The following is a 22,765-nucleotide window of genomic DNA, read 5'->3' as shown; positions in this document are numbered from 1 at the left end:
GAAGTATTAATTGTGGAGGTTTTAAGACTCTTTGTGCTTGTAGAGTTTGACAATTTCGTGCATGATCTACTAATCTACCTGTATGCAAATAAATACCAGTACACCTTACCTTATTAACATTTGGCTGATGTTATAGAAATCCCTGTTTTGCACCTGTCTTTCTGTCAGCAGATGGGTGAGCATACATGCTTGCAATACATGTTTGAAACACTGTTGTCATTTACATTTTAGCTTTGTGCATCATGCAGCAGATTTTACTGGATGTCAAATAATGTAGATTACAACAATTTCAAAAATAAGTTTCAGGTTCTATTGTATTGTAGGAGGAATTCTTTCTAAACACAGTGCCTGTCAAAGGTTTGCAAATATTTAGTCTTTTATTGTTTTTGAGACACATGCCAGTTATTTTTATTTACATGCAACAAACTTAAAGGCAAAACCACACATGAATTGGACAGTGAATGACTGAAAAAAAAGTTTTGTGAACAATTCGACATATTAGGCTCTAGCAGGTAAAGTTATATAAGATTGAGAACAAGAGAGAAGATGTTAGTAGACTCACACCCACAGTCAAACATGAAGGTGGAGGCTTAATGGTTTGTGGTTGTTTTAGAGCAGGGATGGTTGGAGACTTATTCTGGGTATAAGGAATACTGAACCAATATATCTACCATTCCATACTTAAACGCCATGCAGGTCTGTCTAGACTGTGGCTAATTGGAACCAAGTTAATGACTAAAGCATACATCCCAGCTCTGTAAGCATCAATAAGAAAAGCAAACAGCTGGCTGGAATGTTATTTAGAATTGAATGGCCTGCACAATCACCACACCTAAATACTAGTGAAATGTACTGGAATGAAATGGATTAGTTCAGGTCAAATAGCAATATCCAGTTAAGAAGAACATCTTTTACACGTCTTACAAGAGGCATGGCAGAGTATTTCAGATGCATGTTTGGAGAAACGAACTATCCAGATTCCAAGAGTATGAAAAGCTGTAATTTTTGCCGATAGAGTATTTTTCAATAAAATGCCATTTTAACATCTATACATTTATATATATGTTTGGTCAAAGTAAATCTTCATAACATTAAATGAATTATTTCTTAACTTTTGATAGGCAGTGTACATATTCAATAAAGCACATTTAAAAAACAAAACAAAAAAATCAGCTATGCATCTTAAGTTAGTTCAAATAATTCATGGCAGTAAATCATTTTCAGCACCAGTCATTTATGAAAATGCAAAATGAAGACAATAGTAGTTATCAGAATTTATATCAATATACATTTTTTCCCCTTAATTTTCTCCCATTTTGGTTGCTTGCCAAATCCCATGCTTCAGCTTTAACTAGCAAACCTGGGGGCTGAAGGCTTCTACAGACTTCCTCCGAGACACATGAAGTCAGCCACAGCATCGTTCCAAACTCCTGCTCATGCTACTTCACAAGGCCACTAAAAACTCCATGCAAAGTACAAACAGCCTCCATCTGCATGCATGAGCTCACAGACACCTACGATTGATTTATTTTGGTCTGATTGACAAGAAGAGAGGAATACCATTTCCCTTATTCAAACAGCATAGTTTTGAGTCTCCTGGTTATAGATGACTTCATTTTTTGGCTGTTACATGTTGGTAAAATGAAGGTCCCCAGATTATGTCAACTTGATCAGTGGTTATGATCTATTAAGAGAACTAAATGAGTTTAAACATGGACATAGCTATTGCAAAGTCTGGCATGTAAAAAGGGAACAGCATTGATTGTGTGTAGCTTAGGATAGCGTCATTAACCTGCTAGCTCATTTGAATGGAAAAACCCTGACTTCTATTTGGACATCAACACCAATCAGGGCCAGGGCTCGATGTACGCTTATGCTGACTAACTGTCATTCTCTGAAGGCTTTAACCACAAAGTGTAGATTATGTACCAAAAAGCCAAGCTGATGACTTTTGTATTCTGTGTGAACATAAAAACCAAGCAAGAAACGTGACAGGTTTTTTTAATTATAATCTTTGTTAATGTCAGAAGGAAGCTTTCCTTGGGCTGTGTTCTGTTCTGTATCCTGGCCCCTTTAAAAAAGGTCAAGCCATCCTGGAGCATAGCTGAGCTGACGTTTTGGAGAAGGTGGCTGGTGAGAGTGTTGTTAAGGTGATTGCTGCTTTGATTGCTACAAGCAGCCAGCATGTCCCCTTTAGCACTTTCTTTCCCTTGAACTCCATCCCTGTCTGGGGATCGGGCTCACCGTAGTGATTTCAGCATATGTCCCCCACCCAGCAGATAAAAGATGATAGAAGACATCTTTGAAAAACTATAACGGGACAGAGGCAGACAGGGAATTGCATTGATGCGGCCGCGAATGGCTGTGTATCTAAACTCAGAATGGTCAATATAAAGAAACATCTCCACTGTACCATAATCAATCTTACAGATGGATCTTCGAGCTGGATTTTCTGGTTATTGTGATGTCCTTTGCGTAATAGTTCTAATGCCTTTTTGAAATAAGCAAATGAAAGCACTAGGAAATTTAATAGAGAAAAGGTGCATGGTGGATGGTGTGGGCAAGACACTAAATCTTTTTGTAATTGTTTTCTGTTGGATAATGGTATAAAGGCTCAGGAATGACAAGCAGAGTAAAGAGAAACAATTCAGCATCACAGGAAAACATGTCGACTGTGGAAATCGGGTGAAATGAAATGACAGCAGCGTGAAAAGGCGGCTAGAGAGCTGCAGCACTCTCACACTCCACCAGAGTGGATAAGAACCTCTAGTGTGACAGTTCTGTCCTAGTTGAGCAGCATGAGAATGTCTATGGTTGGTTGTGCTGGCGGAAAATGTCCATGCAGGTGTCTCAAACACTGCCTGCCTCAACCCCCACCCCTCCCATCTAGATGTAAGCTCTGCAGTCATTAAGATAACTGTCATGTCACATGCATTATCAGTGAGCCTGTATTTAAAACACAATAAGATGTGAATAATAATCTACAATTATCCTCAGATGCACGTGAGCGGCAATCAGTGTCGTTCGGAGAATTATCAAGACGGCTAGACAAAAGACACTTCAGCTGGTTTTATATTCAGTGTAAGTATAATTGTGACAGAGACTGTCAAGCGTAGCAGGGAGCGCCGAGGTACCCAGTGTTCATCTGTATATTCTTGATGAAATGGAGAAAAGAACAAGGCATTGCTTGGTTTTTAGTTTTCTGAGACATGGGGTCGTCTTTTGTCAGAGTTTGGCAGGAGGAACGAAAGAAACATCAAAGTTAGGATTCCTGCTATCAGCATAGATATTGTTTGATGCAAGCTGTAGCTCAGTGAAACCCTTATTTATTTTGCCAGTTTATTTGCAAGCAGTTAAAGACGTTCTTTTTCAGTCCATATAACAAGATGGCATTTGTTTTTTAGGAAAAAAAAGACTGATTTCCCAAGGCATAAATACAAAACCTAAGTCTGTGGTTTTGTAGTTTGGTCTAGGGAGAACAAGCACCGCTTTGATATTCAAAGGCATAATTCACAGAAGGGTGATGATGAGATGTGATGATGAAATTCATACACTTGTTCATGTAAGTTACCCATCGGGGTAAATGACTCTCAGGAGCACTTATGAATATTTGAAGAGTCTGTGAATGAATTCTACAAGCAAACCCTACACTAATCTACTTTGTTTGTAAATGCTATAGAGTGCCAACATGAAGCCATGTTTTCCCTCGAGGGCTGTTGTTTAATTAAACTTTTAGGTACCTAACTTTCTCTTTGTTTCTTTGTTGTTTTCTTTTCCAGTCTGCTCGCAGTACTCGAGGGGCGTTTTTGCCATTTTCGGCTTGTACGACAAACGCTCCGTACACACGCTGACGTCCTTCTGTGGTGCGCTGCACATCTCCCTCATTACGCCCAGTTTCCCCATCGAGGGCGAGAGTCAGTTTGTGCTGCAGTTGAGGCCGTCTATACGAGGAGCTCTGCTCAGTATACTCGACCACTACGATTGGAACCGATTCGTCTTCCTATATGACACAGATCGGGGTGAGAATTAAATGCACTTACACACACACACACACACACACACACACACACACACACACACACACACACACACACATGTTGCAAGGGTAAGGTGATATGGCAGATCACTAGTAGTGTAGTAACATTTAGTAATGTAGTATAAACAGTATAAGCAGTGTAAGCATACATGAAAAAAAGCTGAATAAAAGTAATACTATTTAATCGGGTAGTGTTCAGTAGTGGCATTCTGAAGTGATGGACTCCCCCTGTGAAGTGATTGTTTTCACTCCTCCTAGTGTTTTCCTAAGAGCAATTGCTGCTGTGGTTTTGTTTCTTCCCGGAACACATGCCAGAATCTGAGCTCCCAGACCCTAACGACCACTTCCGCAACGAAGAATCAGAGCCTTGTCTTCCCCCCCTACCCTCCCTCATCTTTTCTCTTTCCTCTCCATCAGTGTCTTTTCTTCTCTCTTCCTCTTCCCCTCACTGTGCTAGACTGCTACACTGGCAGGAGTCCCGGAGGAGAACTGTGGCTTCTGCACTGACACATTTCTAAAAGTGCACTCTCTTCCTGCGAGAGCCTGGCAGATGAGCTACTGATACATCTGACTTTATCCTCATCTGTCTTCATTGAATTGTGTGTTTTGAGCGGCTTCCATTGAAGAAACAACTCAGTAACCCACAGGATCGAATCCAGGAAAATAGGGGGACAGCTTCATGTAACCTGAAGTGCTTACTAGTGCAAGTGACAGATTTTTCTTCACATAAGAAATAAAACATTTCATGGTGGGATAATAATCAGTGACAGGGTTTGGTGATAACATCAGCTTCCATACTAAGTTACCACCTTAGTAGAAATAATGAATTATTTTCCAGTAACAGCACATCATGAACTATTATATTCCTCTTCCAATTGTTTACTAATTAATCAACCTTTAAAAACAAATAAAGAAAACATTGCATCATGTATTCTATCCACGTTTCTTCACGTCTAATGGTATAAGAAACAAGTTATCTCCTGTGATCACCTTTTATCAAAGTCTCAGTTATGACCTATGAGGAACCAGACTTAAACCAGTCTCATGACGTGCCCTAAAGTACTCCGATCTCTGCTGGGGGCTCAGCTTCAAAATATTGCCCGTCTTGGATGTGTCTTTAAATTGCCAGTTTAGGGCAGGGCAAGTCCAGAGCTTTGGTCCATACACATTTAGCAACGGTCCATTTTTTACCAGATTGTTTTATCAGGGGTGAGACTGGGAGGAGGATCCAAATGCAGGGTGCAACAGGGGTAAAGTAAAAACTGAAAGAAACAGGCAGAGGAAAAAACACATTAAAAAGCAGCTCCAAAACTGTAAAGCAAAACAGAGAACACAAAAAAAAAAACAGTCCTAAAGCCGAGAGCCAGACTCTGTCTCAATGCAGAAAAACCAAAAACAGAGATCAAAAACAGTCCAAATACTGGCAAACATCGCAATTCAGAACGGAGGTGGAGTCAGAATGTGAAATGCGACCAGTCACATGCAATGTTATAAGAAACAAGTTATTTTGTGTGATCACTGTTTATCACTAGGATCCACCTACAGGGAATAGATTATTTTAGTGGATTTTTGCATAGTAGAATGAAGCTATTGTCATAACAGTTATATAAATAATTTTGCAGGTAATGCACATTCTATTATATAGTACTGGTTTCCTTGTAGAGGAAGTTGTGTCTGTTTGAAAGTATTTGTTTCATTATAGCACCCAGCAATACATTATCATGCATCAACACATTACCACCTTATTAACTTAATGATCTATTGATTGATTATATTTGAAAGTTAATAAAGATCAGTTATTTTTGGGGTTTTCACTAATACCATCACTGTTAAATTGAAAAATGGCAAGCAACCTAATGAAACATGTGTCTTGGGATTAGAGGATACACAGTATATGTTGGGGTAGGATTGAATTATTTGACATGCTTTAATATCAAGTGTGTATATATATATATATATACCTCAAATGGTTGCTGTGTCTTGCTGGACTTCACACACACACACACACACACACACACACACACACACACACACACACACACACACACAAACACAGCCACAGGCTACAGATTTATCAGATATTAATCAGTGGCTATGTTCTGTGTTGGTTATTTGAAGTAAAGGCTGTGGCTGTAAATTAAAAGTGAAGGCGTTTTATAAAACTATCCGGTGCAGCTGTGCTGGACTTCTGCTAGTGTAATGATGTATCAGATATCAGAGAGGCCTGACAAGTAACTATTTCTGGTCCTCAATAGGAAACCAAACGTCTATACGGGATATAAAACTAATATAAACCTGGGCAAGCAGCTTATTTACTTTATTAATACATACAAATCTCAGCATCTCAGCAGCTCTAGACTACAAGAAACCCCTGAGATAAAAACTACTTAATACTTCTATCATTATCATTAAATATAATTACAGGAAGGTTGTACTTTGAGTATTATTACAAATCACTTCTTGTACTCTTGCTTAATTACATGTTAATTAAAAAAAAAAAAATTAAACATTTTTACATAAACATTTGTTTTGCCCATGTGCCAATCTGTTTATTTTAATTATTAAACATTCAATCAATTTTTATTGATACCACAAATAAAATATTTTTATATAAGTGTCATTTACTCTTTATATGTGATCTCAAGAGTGGTTGTATTCTTTCCAAATACATTGCCAGCATCTATGGCCTAGCATTTATGATTTGTAACCACTTGCTTACATCATTACAATCATTTTTAGCTGCAGCAGCATTCAGACCAAGCATCAATAGAATTCACCTCATAGAAAAGCAAGTTCACTGGTGTTCAAAGGACATGAAAAAAAAAATGTTTTACGCTTTACATTAACTTTATCTAGGTGAACTTTGACCTCTGCCTCTGCACTTACAATCCCTGGACTTGTGAGTCAATAGAAACCAAGTTAGCAAAACTTATATTAAAAAAACTAAATGTATGTAGCAGAACTTTTACCTCAATATTCGGGATAATTTTTTGTGTATATGTTTAGATATCAGTAGACAGCTTATTCATCGAGGACCAGTGTTATACAGCTGCTATATTGATTTATTTCACTCTGAACAGAATGATATATGATTCCTTTCAACAACAACAACAATAAAACCATGTACAAAGGCAATTGGAAGGCACCCCATCATTCCGCTTGTTGGTTAAGAAACTATTTTTGATTGCCAGTGCTGGCTCCAGTGCCTCACCATGTGGAAATGTAGACTATGGATGGTAGAACATGCTAACAGTAGGCTAGCAATCAAAACAGATATTATTCACAAATGGTGAACTGCAGACTTGCCAGATTAGGCATAGGTTAATCCATTAATTATCGCAGCGAACGGGAGGTGATGCCAGTTTCTGATTGCGACCATAAGGGTCCATTTTACATGGACATCTGCTAATCCTGGAGTCAAGTGGCCCTAGGAGGCTGCTGGTGTCTCTGTCCAGCAGCTACATTAACATATCTAACGCACAGCGATGTGGCAGGCTGAAATTAAATCTCTACTCATCAGTGCTTTCAGAATCTCAACAACCTTTCAAAGCTGTGAAAACATGCAGCACTGTGCCTGCTAGTGACTTAATGAACCCGATATCACAGTTTTGTATGTTATTTTAGGAGCACCAGACAGCCAGGCAAGCACTGATCTGTTTTCTGGAGGGGAGAAGAAGCTGCTGTGAAAGAGAATGTTCACACTACTATTTTGATCTCATATGCTAAGGGGCTGTTTTGATGACTCACACCATAAAATAGCCATGAAATGTCAGATACAGTGAGGAAAATAAGTATTTGAACACACTGCTATTTTGCAAGTTCTCCCACTTAGAAATCATGGAGGGGTCTGAAATTGTCATCGTAGGTGCATGTCCACTGTGAGAGACATAATCTAAAAAAAAAAATCCAGAAATCACAATATATGATTTTTAAACTATTTATTTGTATGATACAGCTGCAAATAAGTATTTGAACACCTGTCTATCAGCTAGAATTCTGACCCTCAAAGACCTGTTAGTCTGCCTTTAAAATGTCCACCTCAACTACATTAATTATACTAAATTAGATGCACCTGTTTGAGGTCGTTAGCTGCATAAAGACACCTGTCCACCCCATACAATCAGTAAGAATCCAACTACTAACATGGCCAAGACCAAAGAGCTGTCCAAAGACACTAGAGACAAAATTGTACACCTCCACAAGGCTGGAAAGGGCTACGGGGAAATTGCCAAGCAGCTTGGTGAAAAAAGGTCCACTGTTGGAGCAATCATTAGAAAATGGAAGAAGCTAAACATGACTGTCAATCTTCCTCGGACTGGGGTTTCATGCAAGATCTCACCTCGTGGGGTCTCAATGATCCTAAGGAAGGTGAGAAAGGGAGGAGCTGGTCAATGACCTGAAAAGAGCTGGGACCACCGTTTCCAAGGTTACTGTTGGTAATACACTAAGACGTCATGGTTTGAAATCATGCATGGCACGAAAGGTCCCCCATGTCCAGGCACGTCTTAAGTTTGCCAATGACCATTTGGATGATCCAAAGGAGTCATGGGAGAAAGTCATGTGGTCAGATGAGACCAAAATAGAACTTTTGGGTCAGAATTCTACTAAACGTGTTTGGAGGAAGAAGAATGATGAGTACCTTCCCAAAAACACCATCCCTACTGTGAAGCATGGGGGTGCTAGCATCATGCTTTGGGGGTGTTTTTCTGCACATGGGACAGGGCGACTGCACTGTATTAAGGAGAGGATGACCGGGGCGACGTATTGCGAGATTTTGGGGAACAACCTCCTTCCCTCAGTTAGAACATTGAAGATGGGTCGAGGCTGGGTCTTTAAACATGACAATGACTCAAAGCACACAGCCAGGATAACCAAGGATTGGCTCTGTAAGAAGCATATCAAGGTTCTGGCATGGACTAGCCAGTCTCCAGACCTAAACCCAATAGAGAATCTTTGGAGGGAGCTCAAACTCCGTGTTTCTCAGCGACAGGCCAGAAACCTGACTGATCTAGAGAAGATCTGTGTGGAGGAGTGGGCCAAAATCCCTCCTGCAGTGTGTGCAAACCTGGTAAAAAACTACAGGAAACGTTTGACCTCTGTAATTGCAAACAAAGGCTACTGTACCAAATATTAACATTGACTTTCTCAGGTGTTCAAATACTTATTTGCAGCTGTATCATACAAATAAATACTTAAAAAATCATATATTGTGATTTCGGGATTTATTTTTTTAGATTATGTCTCTCACAGTGGACATGCACCTACGATGACAATTTCAGACCCCTCCATGATTTCTAAGTGGGAGAACTTGCAAAATAGCAGGGTGTTCAAATACTTATTTTCCTCACTGTATGTGTGATTTGGCAACCTGAGAACATGCCTAGTATTTGCAGCAGGCATTATTGGGTCTTGTTAAATCTGAAAATTTTAAAATAAGCTTAACATAACTAGCATGAAACACGTTTTAATGGGGTTCTATGTATAGGCTATTTTTTTTTTTTTTTAAGTGAGTGGATATTTTAAGCTGTACAGCCTAAAATATGCTTGTGGATCTGGCTATTAATGTTATGTACACAATAAAAAAAAATACTTGAGTTGCCTCAAAAAATACTTGTTGACTCGAGAATCATGCTAGTTTAGCAAGCACACTATCTTTCCAATAAAGACAATGCATTCACAAGCTAACAGAAGTTATTTGTATATGTTTCAGAGCAACAAAATATATTTTTTCACAAATAAAATATTTTCACAGCACTTAGGTTTGGCGAAGCGTTTGATCTTGAATATTATGACTTTTGAGCTGCTAAGACCACTATAAAAATATTGAAATTAGTATAAAAAAAACTTGCTCTTATTTATGATGACAGCCTCATTTTCTCTTTTTCAGGATACTCTATACTGCAGGCCATCATGGAGAAAGCAGGTCAGAATGGCTGGCAGGTCAGTGCAATCTGTGTGGAGAACTTCAATGACGCAAACTACCGGCAGCTGCTGGAGGACCTGGACCGCAGGCAGGAGAAAACATTTGTCATAGACCTTGAGCCAGAGCGACTCACCAACATGCTGGAGCAGGTACACCTTAGCACAATAAGCAAACTAAACATACAAGACCATTTTTACTGGAAACCACTATGAACTATTACAGACAACTATGAAACAAAAATACATATAAAAAAATGTGCATGCTAATATGTACAAACTCATTAGGAAGAATATTTACAGCTGTCACGTTTTGACAATTTTGTGTCCACTAGAGCTTCAGATTTCTGGTCTTAGCTGACAGAAGTTACCCTAACACAACATGGCAGACGGTTACCATTGTAGTGCCGGTGCAGTCGATTGCTGTAGTGTCATGTTTCACACCATTTTGTCTAAACTGTATAGACTGTTGTCATGAAATTCCCAGGACAACCAAAGTATTTCTGAAAACCTCATACATACCAGTTTGCTACCAACAACCACAACTAAATTCACAGATTTTTTTTTTCATTCTGCTGTTTCTTTTTACATTGTTCTCTTGATTAGACATGTGCACGAATGAGCAAGTATTCATGATTTAATATAAGTGAGTGTATATTATATATACACATATACTACAGTATATAGATAAGGGATCTCAGACACCTGACCATCACACTTATATGTGCTTTTTTTAATATTTCATGGCAGATTTAGTAGCCCTATGCTTTTATAGTAGCATCCACTTTTCTTGGACCATTTTAGACTAGCTTTTAGAGAGTGACTATGGGGATCTGTTCATTCAGTCACCAAAGCATTATTGAGGTCAGGAACTGATGTTGGGGAGGATGTCTTGGTTTCCTATCAGCATGTATGTGAATGGCCTGTTCAGTGTTAAGTACTGCGATTTCAGAAAATTTCTTCTCGCTCGTGGTGTTTCTTATATCTGTTAGATACAAAAAGCACAATCAAGGGCGGGACTATATTCAAGCCATTCATTATTTGCATACCATTCTTTCCTGAATTTTCTACCATCCGATGCTGGAAATGAAATTACTGGTTTAAATGGCCTGATCCCAATAAAAGGTTTTTTTGGTCTGTGCACCGGATCTTGTTTAGAATGCACGCTGGCTTGCCTAACCACTCGGAAATCAGTGGGGTTGACAGTGGCTCACAGCAGGATTTCTCCTCTTTTGAACGAGTGATACTTGACTTCTCAAATACCTGTCCTCCATCAGCAAGATCTGCAAGATCTGTTTATATATATATATATATATATATATATATATATATATATATATATATATATATATATATATATATATATATATATACACACACATATATATGTATTTACACACATATATATGTATTATATATAAACAGATCTTGCTGATACATATACGTATACGTATATAAATATATACACATGTGGAATCTCACGAAAGTGAGAACACCTCTCACATTTCAACAAACATTTTAGTCTTCTCTAGGGTCAATACTATAGAAATGGAACTTTGATATCTTTTAGAGTATTCAATGTGCAGTTTGTATAACCTCTGAAAATATTACTACATACAGCTATTATTGTCAAAATAGCTGGCAACAAACGTGAGTACACCCTAAATGATAACAGTTATACGTTGTGTAACCATGCAAAGTCACATGTCCTATTCATCATGTTTTTGTTTCATCATGTTTTGTTTTTGTAGAGCAGTTCAAATGTGGTGCTTTGAGTACAATTCTCTCATACTGACCACTGGATGTTCAAAATAGGACCATGGCAAAGAACTCTCTGAGGACTTGAGAATTAGAATTGCTGCTCTCCACAAAAATAGCCTAAGCTTTTAACTGAGTTAAAGTACAGTGGCCAGGTTCATACAGAGTTTTTTCCAAGGCAGGTTTCACTCGGAACAGGCCTCGCAAGGGTCAAAGAAGTTGAGTCCTGGTGCAGTCCTGGTGCAGAAACTTGCTTCAAAAAAACAGACGCATGAGTGCTGCAGCATTACTTAAGAATTTGCTAAAGCATAAGGTCCCCTTGTCAGTGTTTAGATCAAAAGCCGCACACTGCAACAAGTCGCTTTGCATGGCCATTATACCAGAAGGAAGCTTCTTCTGAATCTGGCTCACAAGAAAGCAGTTTGCTGAAGACAACCTGTCCAAGAGCATGAATTACTGGAACCAATGCCTGTGGTCTGATGAGACAAAAATAACTTGTGTGGCTCAGATGGTGTCCAGCATGTGTGGCGATGCCTTGGTGAGGAGTACGAAGAAAATTGTGTCTTGCCTACAATCAAGCATGATCCCAGCAACAACCTGTGCAGCTCTGGTGAATTCCATGTTCAGGAGGATTAATGCAATGCTACATAACAATGGTGCTCACATTGGTCACAATGGTTATTTACACAAGCATCCAAACCTCAGAGGACCTAGAAATCTTTGCAGTGTAGAATTTTCACAAATATTCAATACTTATAGAGTGTATATCTTTTTGGGTTCCTTCGCAGCCCCTTCTATACATGGGCATGCAAAAAGAATAAAGAAACAAAGACATAAATTCATGTTCAGAAGATGAATGAAAGAAAACTAGGGAAATAAAACCCTTTTTTTTTCACCACAGTGTTTCACAGTGATCAGCACTGGATTAAAGAGGTAGTTTGTCATTTTTAGAGCCTGTTGCCTACATAATTTGCTATTGCAATTAAATACCCACCTGATACCACTAATCTATTTTAACTATGTACAGATCATTGTTAATATTAAGCCTAAAACAAGTACTTAGCAAGATCTAATGGATATTTTGTTTGATAATTATAAATACGGTTCAAGATTATGGACCAAACAATATACATATCCACTTTATGAAATGGAAAATGGCACTGTATTCATTTAAGTTAATTTGAATTAAGAAAATTTTTGACCTGCCAGCCAGTGCCAAACATCTGGAAATAAGATCAACACAAACTTGGTGGTTTAGAATGAAGAGCTGATTAGCATATTACATGCATATTTGTAATCTGCAAGCATTTAGCTACAAATTAGGTACAAATGCATGTGAGCATAAACAGCCAACTGTGTCTGTAGAGTTTGAACTCAACAAACATTGTAAACAATTTAAACCTGTTTACAATGATTTAGTGTGCCACTAAGTGTGAGTGTTTTCTATATGCTATGACAGTTTTTCTCATGATTGCCTTTCAAAATAATTTCCCTTGCTGTCACACGACTTTGAGATATGAGAAGCAGTATTTACTTAATATCTCTGCACTGACAGAACATTATAAGCCGAGGCAGTCTCTATTATTACTGTTAATTAAAAACAGCAGAAGTCTGATTTCCCCCTCGGCTGGCAGTGCAGGCGTTTCATTCAGGTGTCGGGTGAACGCTGATGGCTGTGTGTTATGTTCGCAGATTGTGAGCGTCGGCAAGCACGTCAAAGGCTACCATTACATCATGGCAAATTTGGTGAGTGGCCCCTGTTTTTTTTTATACTTTTCTTCTTCCTCTTTTTTTGCTTCTTTCATAGTTTCTCAACTCATGCCCTTCTACTCTTTCTTCTCTCCTCTCCTCTGTGTTTTTTTTTTTTTTTTTTTTTTTCCTTTTCACAAAGTTAAGTCTAATTCATATTCTGGGCTGCAGTGACAGTGACAAAACAGAACAGGCTTGGGATTGGCTCACGAGGGCAAGCAGGGGGACGAGTATTTACTGAGTCAGTCTTATCACAGGCCAGCTTGAATATTTCTCTTCCTCTGCCTTTTGTCCACTGCAACAGGGTTTTAAAGACATCAATCTGGAGCGTTTCATGCATGGCGGGGCAAACGTGACAGGCTTTCAGCTGGTGGACTTCAGCAATCCCATGGTGATTAAGCTCCTGCAGCGCTGGAACAAGCTAGACCAGAGAGAGTACCCAGGCTCTGATGTCCCTCCCAAGGTAAAATCACTCAACCATTATTTAAATGCATCAGTTCCTGCTAGAATATATTCCAACCAGAATGTAGATGTCTCAATTTGAAGCCTTAATTTAATTGGTGGTCTATACTGCAATACAACAACAAACCTTCAAATGTTCTTTGAGCAATGCAGCCACTGAAAAATTAAAAAATACTAATAAAACTATTTGTTATAGGTTTTCTCTTCTCATACCGGTTTCCATAGCAACAAGCAGCATGTTTTTAAATTTTGGTTTTGCCTTTTTTTAACTTACTGTGCCCACCTGTGTCTTGTTTCTTAAATTGAAAGTGTTTTTGGCTTTTGACCCCAGTTCCTGGTTATCATTTCTGATTACGGATTATGGCCAGAACAAATATATAAAGCACTTTATTTGTTAACATTTGATATTATAATGTTTATCCAAATTACCTGAATGTGGAACTGAAAACAGAAACAAATTCCTCCTTGAATTTAAACAGCACCAAAATAATAATAGCAAACTAAGCAGAATACTTAGTTTGCTGTTGTTCTGTACACGTCATCACCCAAAGCCCCATAGGCAATGTATTATTCTATATATTATAGACCTGCTGTATATGCAATGATTAATCTTCTTTCAGCATCAGCAGTTTCCCATTAGCCATCCTGTGTGTAACATTGCCAGAGATGCTCAAAGCCACTGCTGCATTTCAGTCCTTTTTCTTTCACCGTGATTGCACATGCCCACGGGAGCTAAAGAGGATGACGGTCTGTAGAGAATGTCATGAGATTGGCGTTCCGTAGGAAATCCTTTTGTCGTGGCCTTGAGGGATGCTGCATTAGGACGGCTTTTCTTAAGCACACACCGCTGGCGAACGCTGGGACTTTTGTCCTCGAGAGGTTATAGGCTTTAATGGCTCGCAGAGGGACACTTGGCCAGCAGTGTTTTTTGTGTGTGTGTGTGTGTGTGTGTGTGTGTGTGTGTGTGTGTGTGTGTGTGTGTGTGTGTGTGTGTGTGTGTGCGTTTGACCACATATTGACTTAGAAATCGGTGATTCATACACATTGTAACTGACTGCAGGTTGAACAGCATGGATCTGGCATAGTCTCCACTCTGTGTGTTTATTCACAGCCGTGTTATTTGCATAGCTGAAGCCACACTCAATGCTCGCCTAGCACTTAATTGAAGCTCTTTTGGTGCCATGACTATTCTCGGAGTCCCCAAAGCCTGCGCTATCCTCTTCATCATCTGAATCCTCAGCAGCTGTAGCCAGCTCAGTCCTCTTGTTTAAGGGCTTAGATGAATTTGCGCCCTGCTCTGAACTGCAGAGGCCCATGAAACGAAGGCATTACTGCAGGATGAATGGGGTTGAACGCGTTCTCTTTAACCCCCCACCCTGGTGCTAACGGCAGGCTGCTTCTCTTCTCAACATCACTCCAAAGCCTCTCTAATGAATCTGAGGGAATGATGCAACATCCGCCTCCTAGCCTGGAGGACATAATGAACTTTGATAATTAATACATGACTGCAGCTCTGTGCTAGACTCCTGCTTTTCTTCATCCCTACCTTCTTCCCCTTTCTCTTTCACGTGCTCTTCTTTTTGTCTCCCTCATTTCCTCTGAAAATCTGATGCTCCTTGCCTTGAGGTCTCTCCAAGGGTTTAGCAGGGGGTTTTTGTGTGTAAAAGAAAAAAAAAATCATGCCAGCAATCCTTCACCTCTTACAGCTTTTTTTTCCCAAAGCTTTGAACTGCCTTCAAACAGATAAAAGTGTCTAAAGCATGGAAAAGGAGGTGCAGAAAGAAAAGGCGGAAATGTTACTCACTCGAGAAGAGCGGATTAAAATTGAGTTTAGTAGCTGGTTCCAAGGAGCTGACGCGTGGACCAGACACGTACACTGAAAGCAAATATGTTCATCAAAATGCCCCATTGGTTTTATTTTTGGTAGGGAATTATAATAATACACTGATAACATAATTTTAAGCGGTATACAAAAGCCCAGCCTTAGCTCTTAGCTTCCACCAATTAACATTTAAGGGGGGGTTTACAGTTCTCCCACATTGGTGTTAATATTTTCTTCTTATTACAACAGTTGCTCAGCTCGCCATATTGCATGATTAAAAGAAACCCATAAATGGCAATTTGGTGGGTCCAAGCACTTTTTTTTGCATAAAGCATAAAATAATTTATATTACATAAAATACATAAAAAATATATTTTTGCTTGGTTGCATCAAAACCCAAAGAGACATGTGTCAATAGACCAGTGGAAGTAATGATGGAAGATAATGGAAGTGGGATGTGGTAGCTCAACTTAGAAGTTCATGAGTTAAAATCCCAGTATCACCAACCTTCCAATGGTGTAACCCTGAGTAAGGCACTTAACTCTTTACTACTCAGTTGTATAAAAGAGATAGTTGTAAGTGTCTATATAAGAGCATCTGCCAGAGAGTGTAAATGTAAATACCTGCTGATTCTAGTCATATTTTCGTAACAGAGTAAAATCGTTAGCTATCTATTATAGAGATTAGAGGATGCACATAACAAATATCAATTTGACTGGACTAATCATTTCTAAGAAACTGGTATTTTAACTTAATTCTTCAGAAACAGCCTTAACTCCACTCCAACTTGTGCACACATGCTTGAACACACTTTTAAATAGCTTCCAAACTACCGTAATTTCCGGACTATAAAGCGCACTCATATATAAGCCGCACCCACTGAATTTGACAGTGTTTTTAACGAAACACAGTGTCTGTTACAAGGTGTAACAGGTGAAATATGTTGTGGCTCCTTTAAGAGCAGAGCAGTATTTTGGGAATAGCCTGACGCCGCATTTTTCCGCTATTACTGCATGTGTGCAAGACCAAGGAATATGTTCTATGTTCTATAAAAAATATATTATTTTCTGATGCTCATTTCTAAGTTTCTTTGAATAACCCGTAACGCTGTTGCCAAGAAAAATAAAAAAGCACGAGTTTTGGAAACCTGTCTGTGCTAATATGATTTCTGTTGCAACTGGAGTTAGCGAGCTCTCCCTTCACCAAGACTCAATGCGTTACAACGGCTTGTATCTAAACAGTAGCCGACCAAGAAAGTCATTGTTCACTGTCATCCTCCTTCCTTCTACAACTATTTCTCTCTGAAGTTTATCTTTTGGCATCGTGGTGCGTTTAAAAAAAACTTTTTTTCTCCCGATGCCATGCAGCTCAGAACACAGGTGAGGTGCGTTTTTTTCATTTCCGTTCGGAAATTTAATTGGTCTAATGTTATGTTGCTCAGTTTTTTGGCTTGAAGTTTGTGAAACCGGGAAAAACCCAGGAAAAATCCATAAATTAGTCGCTTCGTTGTTTATGCCGCTGGGTATATGGCGTAGAAAAATAATAATAAATACGCTAAATGTGCAAAAAACCCACAAGTGATGCCTAGCAGAATGTCATTTTCCTTACATTTTCTTTACGTTTCTTTTTCAAGATTATCATTTAGTGTCATTACCTTTTTTTTTCATTGTCCATTTATTTATCTTTAGTACCTCGTTTATCCTGGTCAGGGTCACACTAGATCCTGAGGAACCCCAGGAACACTGGATGTAAGATACTATACTGGATAGAATGAAGGCACTATGCTCTCACATATCCACACATTCTTTTATGCCTATGTGCAACTACTTTTCTTGCTGGCGACTAAACATTTCAGTTGCAGTAAGGTTCCGAATTGGTCTTTGAAGTGGCATTTAAAGGGCTTAAGCATGTTTAACCATGCAGACAGGCTGTAATAAAACACACATTTCTTTTAAACTCCCCTTGTAAGACTGATAGGTTCATTTGTATGCTTTAAAGTTAAAATCCATGCCCTACAGACTATGGCTAGGAGAGCCTAGCTAAAGGACTGACACCTTATGCTGTTTTCTTGTTGCTTTCTGATGTGTAAGAGAGAGATCAAAAGAAAAACATGGCGATATTACCATATCACATCTCACGCAAACATAGTTTTTTTTTATTTGATAACATCGCTTCCCAAGCCCCTTTGCCTAGGAACTAAACTCATTATAGTAATTTACTGTAACATGCAAAAAAAAATTGTATGAGTCTAATACAATGTGTATGTGCTTGTTTTTGCTTGTTCATGCACTTGCTGAACCCTTTTTTTGTGCTGCAAAAGCCTGACGTTATTTTAGTAACGAAGCTGTTCTTTATCTACACCAGCAAATACAGTGAATTGTCCTGCTCAGTACTTTGTATTTTTAAGCATTTATAGCAAACCCAATTTAATTCATTTGTCTCCTTATGTAAAAGATGTGTTGCTGTAACTCAGCACTGGCAAAGCTTTTGTTAGTTCAATAGCTTTATATGAAGTACAGTCTGTCTGATCACTGTTGCTGCAAGTTTCCCTTTATTAGCCAGGGGATTTTCTGTGGAGTAGCACATCTACCATAAAACGCTCAAATAATGAAGGAACATTTGTGCAACAATGATATCATACTGTATGCTGTACAATGTGGCTTTATATGTCACTGGTTTGTTTTAATTGTGCAGCATAAGACATATTTGTGGATAACAGGAACTGGACCAATGTTACAGTTATCATTAGCTATGTTTAAATCAATCCTTTTTATAATTTTTTTATTGTTTTATTTATTGTTTTATGTTTCTATGTATTTTGTCACTTTAACATCATTTTTGGCAAACCATTCTGGTTTTAATTACATAGTATAGCTGTTATTGGGGACATCAGCTAAACTATATATCTTCCTGCTAGCTAGCATAACACAGCTAGCTAGCTAGCTAGTGATTTATATCAAAGCTACTTAAATTATGTTAGGTAAACATGAATATTGTGTAATAAGAGCAGAACATTTATAAGGATTGTAGTAATGTTAACAGAAGTAAGCAAGTTTAATTTTCAAATCCACCCTTACAAACAATCATTCAATAACGTATTGTGTTGATATCATAGATATATTCATATATTTCGTAAATCGATGTGCGTTGTTCTTTTTTTGTATCTCTTGCGAAACAACACAATCACAGAATGAAGCCCAGAAGTGGATGTGGTATGCATTTGAACGAGGGCTATACAGGATGCTTGGTATTTAGGTGACCTTTACCTGACCTTCTCTCTATGCAGTACACCTCCGCTCTGACATACGATGGAGTGATGGTGATGGCAGAGGCCTTCAGGAATCTGCGCAGGCAGAAAGTGGACATCTCGCGCAGGGGCAACGCCGGAGACTGCCTAGCAAACCCGGCAGCACCTTGGAACCAAGGCATCGACATGGAGCGCACGCTAAAGCAGGTATTCAGAGCCAGAAAGTGGACAACAGAAGATTACCAAGCTTTTGCAGGGCCAGTCTGGTAAAATACCATTCTTTTATTCATCTTACATGACTGTATATATTAGAAGCCTGCGTTAGTCATGAAAAGGTACCCTTAGATTGTGATGCAACAAAAAAATTCAAGTCTGTGAATATTCACAGAATAAAATATAATTAATGAGATAACTCCTTTATTAAACACATTTTGGAACAAGATGGCAAAAATATTAAGTAACTTTCAGAAAACAATACAAATTCTTTTAATAATTTAGAGAGAACATAATGTATTTTAGTATGATTTTTAGGCCCTTACAAGACCAGAATTATTGCACCTTGATTACAAGTCTCTGGTATTAAACTAAAGCATTGTGTCTTCTAAAAGCTTTTGCCTCAGATTTTAATAGTGATGGTCAAGGGATCTGTCCGAAGATGTCACAGGAATCTTTCAAGGGTGTTTGTTTAGTTGATTTAAGACTTGGTCCAAGTGGAGGCCATGGCATATGATTTACATCAATGCCATCCTCATTAAACCATTCACTGAACCCTTGTGGATGGATAGGGATGGACGAAACCACAATTATCAAGGATTGAAATATCTTGTCACATGATTAAAGATGATAAGTCTGATGACCATTGTATTGATTTGCACTAAAACTTCCTGAAAACTTGCTGTAAGCAGAGTATGTCATCTTAAATCCCCCCAAATACAAACACACTTTAGGGGTGTATGTACACTGTTAAATTTGGTGTATATATTCATATATATTACTGTACATTTTTATAATGTTTTATAATTTTATAAAAATACATTTTATAATTTCCCTTTTGGAAATATTTTAAGCCCTAGAAATGCTGTATATAAAGAAAAAAAAAAAACCAGACACCTTACCCTGACTGTAAAGGGGAAAATAGGAGGTGATGAGTAAAGTGAAGTTGTGGTTGTAGATAAAGAGTTGAAGTGAGAGTGATAGTGAGAGTGTAATGTGAAGTGTTAAGCTTGGAGAGGAGAATAATTGAAGAGCAAGCAGAAGCAGCGGTAATGGGAATGTGAGAGGCAGCAGCTGGATAAGCAGTAATTACATTGTTTATCACCGCAATCCAGGTCCGGCTCCAAGGATTAACAGGAAATGTCCAATTTGACCACTATGGGCGCCGCGTCAACTACACTATGGACGTGTTCGAGTTGAAAAGCAACGGTCCCAGAAGAGTAAGATCTACAGCATGCCTCTGTGCCATCTGTATCTTCACAGTTTTCCATTTGTCTGTTTTTAATGTCAAATTTTCACAGATACAGAAAGATTTATTTTGCTCTTAAGCACATTTGAGAAAATTACGCTATACGATAGAAAATGCATATATACAGCTGGTGTGTCTGCAATTTGTCTTTGATTGTAAAAATGTGTTGTCATGATTTGTCTCCTTTTATATCTACTTACATCTGTTCAGTCTTGTTCACGTTCTTTTCTCTATCTTTAATTTGCCCTGTCTTGTTTGATGCAGTTGTTTTAGCACAAACATTATAATCCATTCGTTTTTACGCTGACTGTCCCCTTTGTATATCTTCGGTTTAAGGTTTCACAGCATACTTGAAGATATGGATCTCTTTACACAGCAAAGCATTTTATAGTCACATAAGCATTTAAGTGACTCATTAAAATGCTTTAAATAATGTAACATATAATTTATATCAATGAAATTCGTAACATTGTAGTTTAAATGGTGTGTGCTGCCCTTAATAAATCTGTCTTTGTGAAAAGCCCAGGCTGTAGAAAAAACATTTTTAATCATTTGTAATCGCCTCAAGGATTACAAATTTGCAGCTACAGTCTGCCATTATCATATTATTCATTTGGGGGACATTTCGGTCGAGTTAAGACATTTCAAATCTCTAAAGCTGAATTGTTATGTGGTTTCAAAGCACCCGTTAGTAGGTACTGTTTCTGTCATCTTGAACATCATTCCAATTTAATCCACATTTGCTTTGACATCAGCTGTACCCCATTCCCTGTGTTCTCATCACCTCCTCATATAATTCAGCATGATCCTCAACCTAATCCTGTGAGCTCCATCTTTATTACCACCCCATTCCTATATACCCCAACACTACCCCTGACATATACCTCATTCCCATATACCCCATTCCCATTTACCCCAACACAACAACACCCTAATCCTATATAACTCAACACTATCCCCACCTCTTTCCTATGTACTTCTAAGACTATCCCCACCTCATTCCCAAATACCTCAATAATATCACCACATTATTTAAAATACCCCAACACTATCCTCACTTCATTTCCATATAGATCTCAACACATCACTACTCAATTTCCATGTACACATTACTACTGAATTCCCATTTACCCCAACATTTCCCTATCCCATTCCCATATACTACAATAATGTCCTCACCCTATTCCCATGTTTCACAATGCTACCGCCCATTCCCAATTACACCAACACTATCCTTACCCTATTCTCATATATCTTTACTTTATTTCCACCTCAGTCAAATGTGCCACATCTTCATCCCACCCTATTCCCTGTTAGAGGTGAATGCAAACCAATATGCTCCCACCCTCATCACAGATCTGGGTTATTAGTTATTATTAGGTATGTTATTAGATGTTATTAGTAAATTTACTCCTTTATTTGAACAGACTAAACATTCGTTAATGTTGGCCTCAATTGTTTTAATCTGTATCCATTTATAATTCCATTTATTTAAAAGAAAAATCTAATTCCAATTGATTCACAATTCTAATTAAGCTGTCAGACTATTGGAAACAGATTTTTTTTAGGTTATTACTAAACGGTTACATTCTGATGCACAGTTTATCACAACTTCTGCCTGTTGGAATACCATAAAGCTTCTCCTCATGTCGATAGACCATGACCAATGGAAATATTTTTTAATCTTGCCCAGCAGATAACCGCGGAGCACTGCGGTATTCCAGCAATCCACATTTCCATGCAGCTCTTTAGTAGGTGCTATAAAGCTTTCTGTCACGCACCTGTTCTATGTCCTGTGGAGGCTCAGTGTTTGCACCATGTTTTATGGTGTGTGGTGGCTCCTGGCTGCACCGTGCCTGGGGAAGAGTGATGGAGAGTGATAGAAGGAGGCAGGGCCAGGAGGGGGAGAGGGCATTGAGAGCATTTTAGGAGCATCAATCAGCTAGCTGAGAGGATGCTGCAGGCTCTTTTCACTCCTCTGGCTCCTGTATGGACATGGGAGGCACAGCGCTTAAGCCTGCTCCCTCCCCCATTCATCCATCATCACCCGGCATGAAATAACACAAGGCGACATCGTTTTCAAGTTCACCCAGACCAGCCCCCACTGTAGCGTCCTTTGGAGTGGAATCGCGTTTAGCACGCTTCAGTGTAATACCACATCCACCCAGAGCAGCTGTGTTCAGGGTCATGATGTTCAGTAACTTACAAGAACAAACACATGCACAAATTATACACACATGCACAAATAAGGTGCAACGGTAGAATTTTGGTCACTTAAAGTTTCTAGTTGATTCATTAATTATCATTTTA

The 22,765-nt window shown here is 38.6% G+C and overlaps 1 protein-coding gene across 12 annotated transcripts in view; it reads left to right on the top strand.

Annotated features, from left to right (window-relative positions):
• Positions 1-22,765, top strand: part of gria4b (glutamate receptor, ionotropic, AMPA 4b) — a 102,255-nt gene that overhangs the window by 42,884 nt on the left and 36,606 nt on the right. For all 12 annotated transcript variants that reach the window (XR_014537272.1, XM_083564855.1, XM_083564854.1 and 9 more), the window contains exons 3-8: positions 3,780-4,019; positions 9,924-10,108; positions 13,406-13,459; positions 13,767-13,925; positions 19,033-19,200; positions 20,322-20,426. Coding sequence is in view for 11 of the 12 variants with exons in the window: in XM_083564855.1 (XP_083420981.1) it covers positions 3,780-4,019; positions 9,924-10,108; positions 13,406-13,459; positions 13,767-13,925; positions 19,033-19,200; positions 20,322-20,426 (911 nt within the window). In the remaining variant the exon portion in view is untranslated. The remainder of the gene's footprint in view (positions 1-3,779; positions 4,020-9,923; positions 10,109-13,405; positions 13,460-13,766; positions 13,926-19,032; positions 19,201-20,321; positions 20,427-22,765) is intronic.

This window comes from Silurus aristotelis, assembly GCF_946808225.1.
Source record: "Silurus aristotelis genome assembly, chromosome: 16".
Lineage (NCBI taxonomy): Eukaryota > Metazoa > Chordata > Actinopteri > Siluriformes > Siluridae > Silurus > Silurus aristotelis.
Note: the sequence above shows the minus strand (reverse complement) of the source record. Positions and strands in the feature narration are given on the sequence as shown.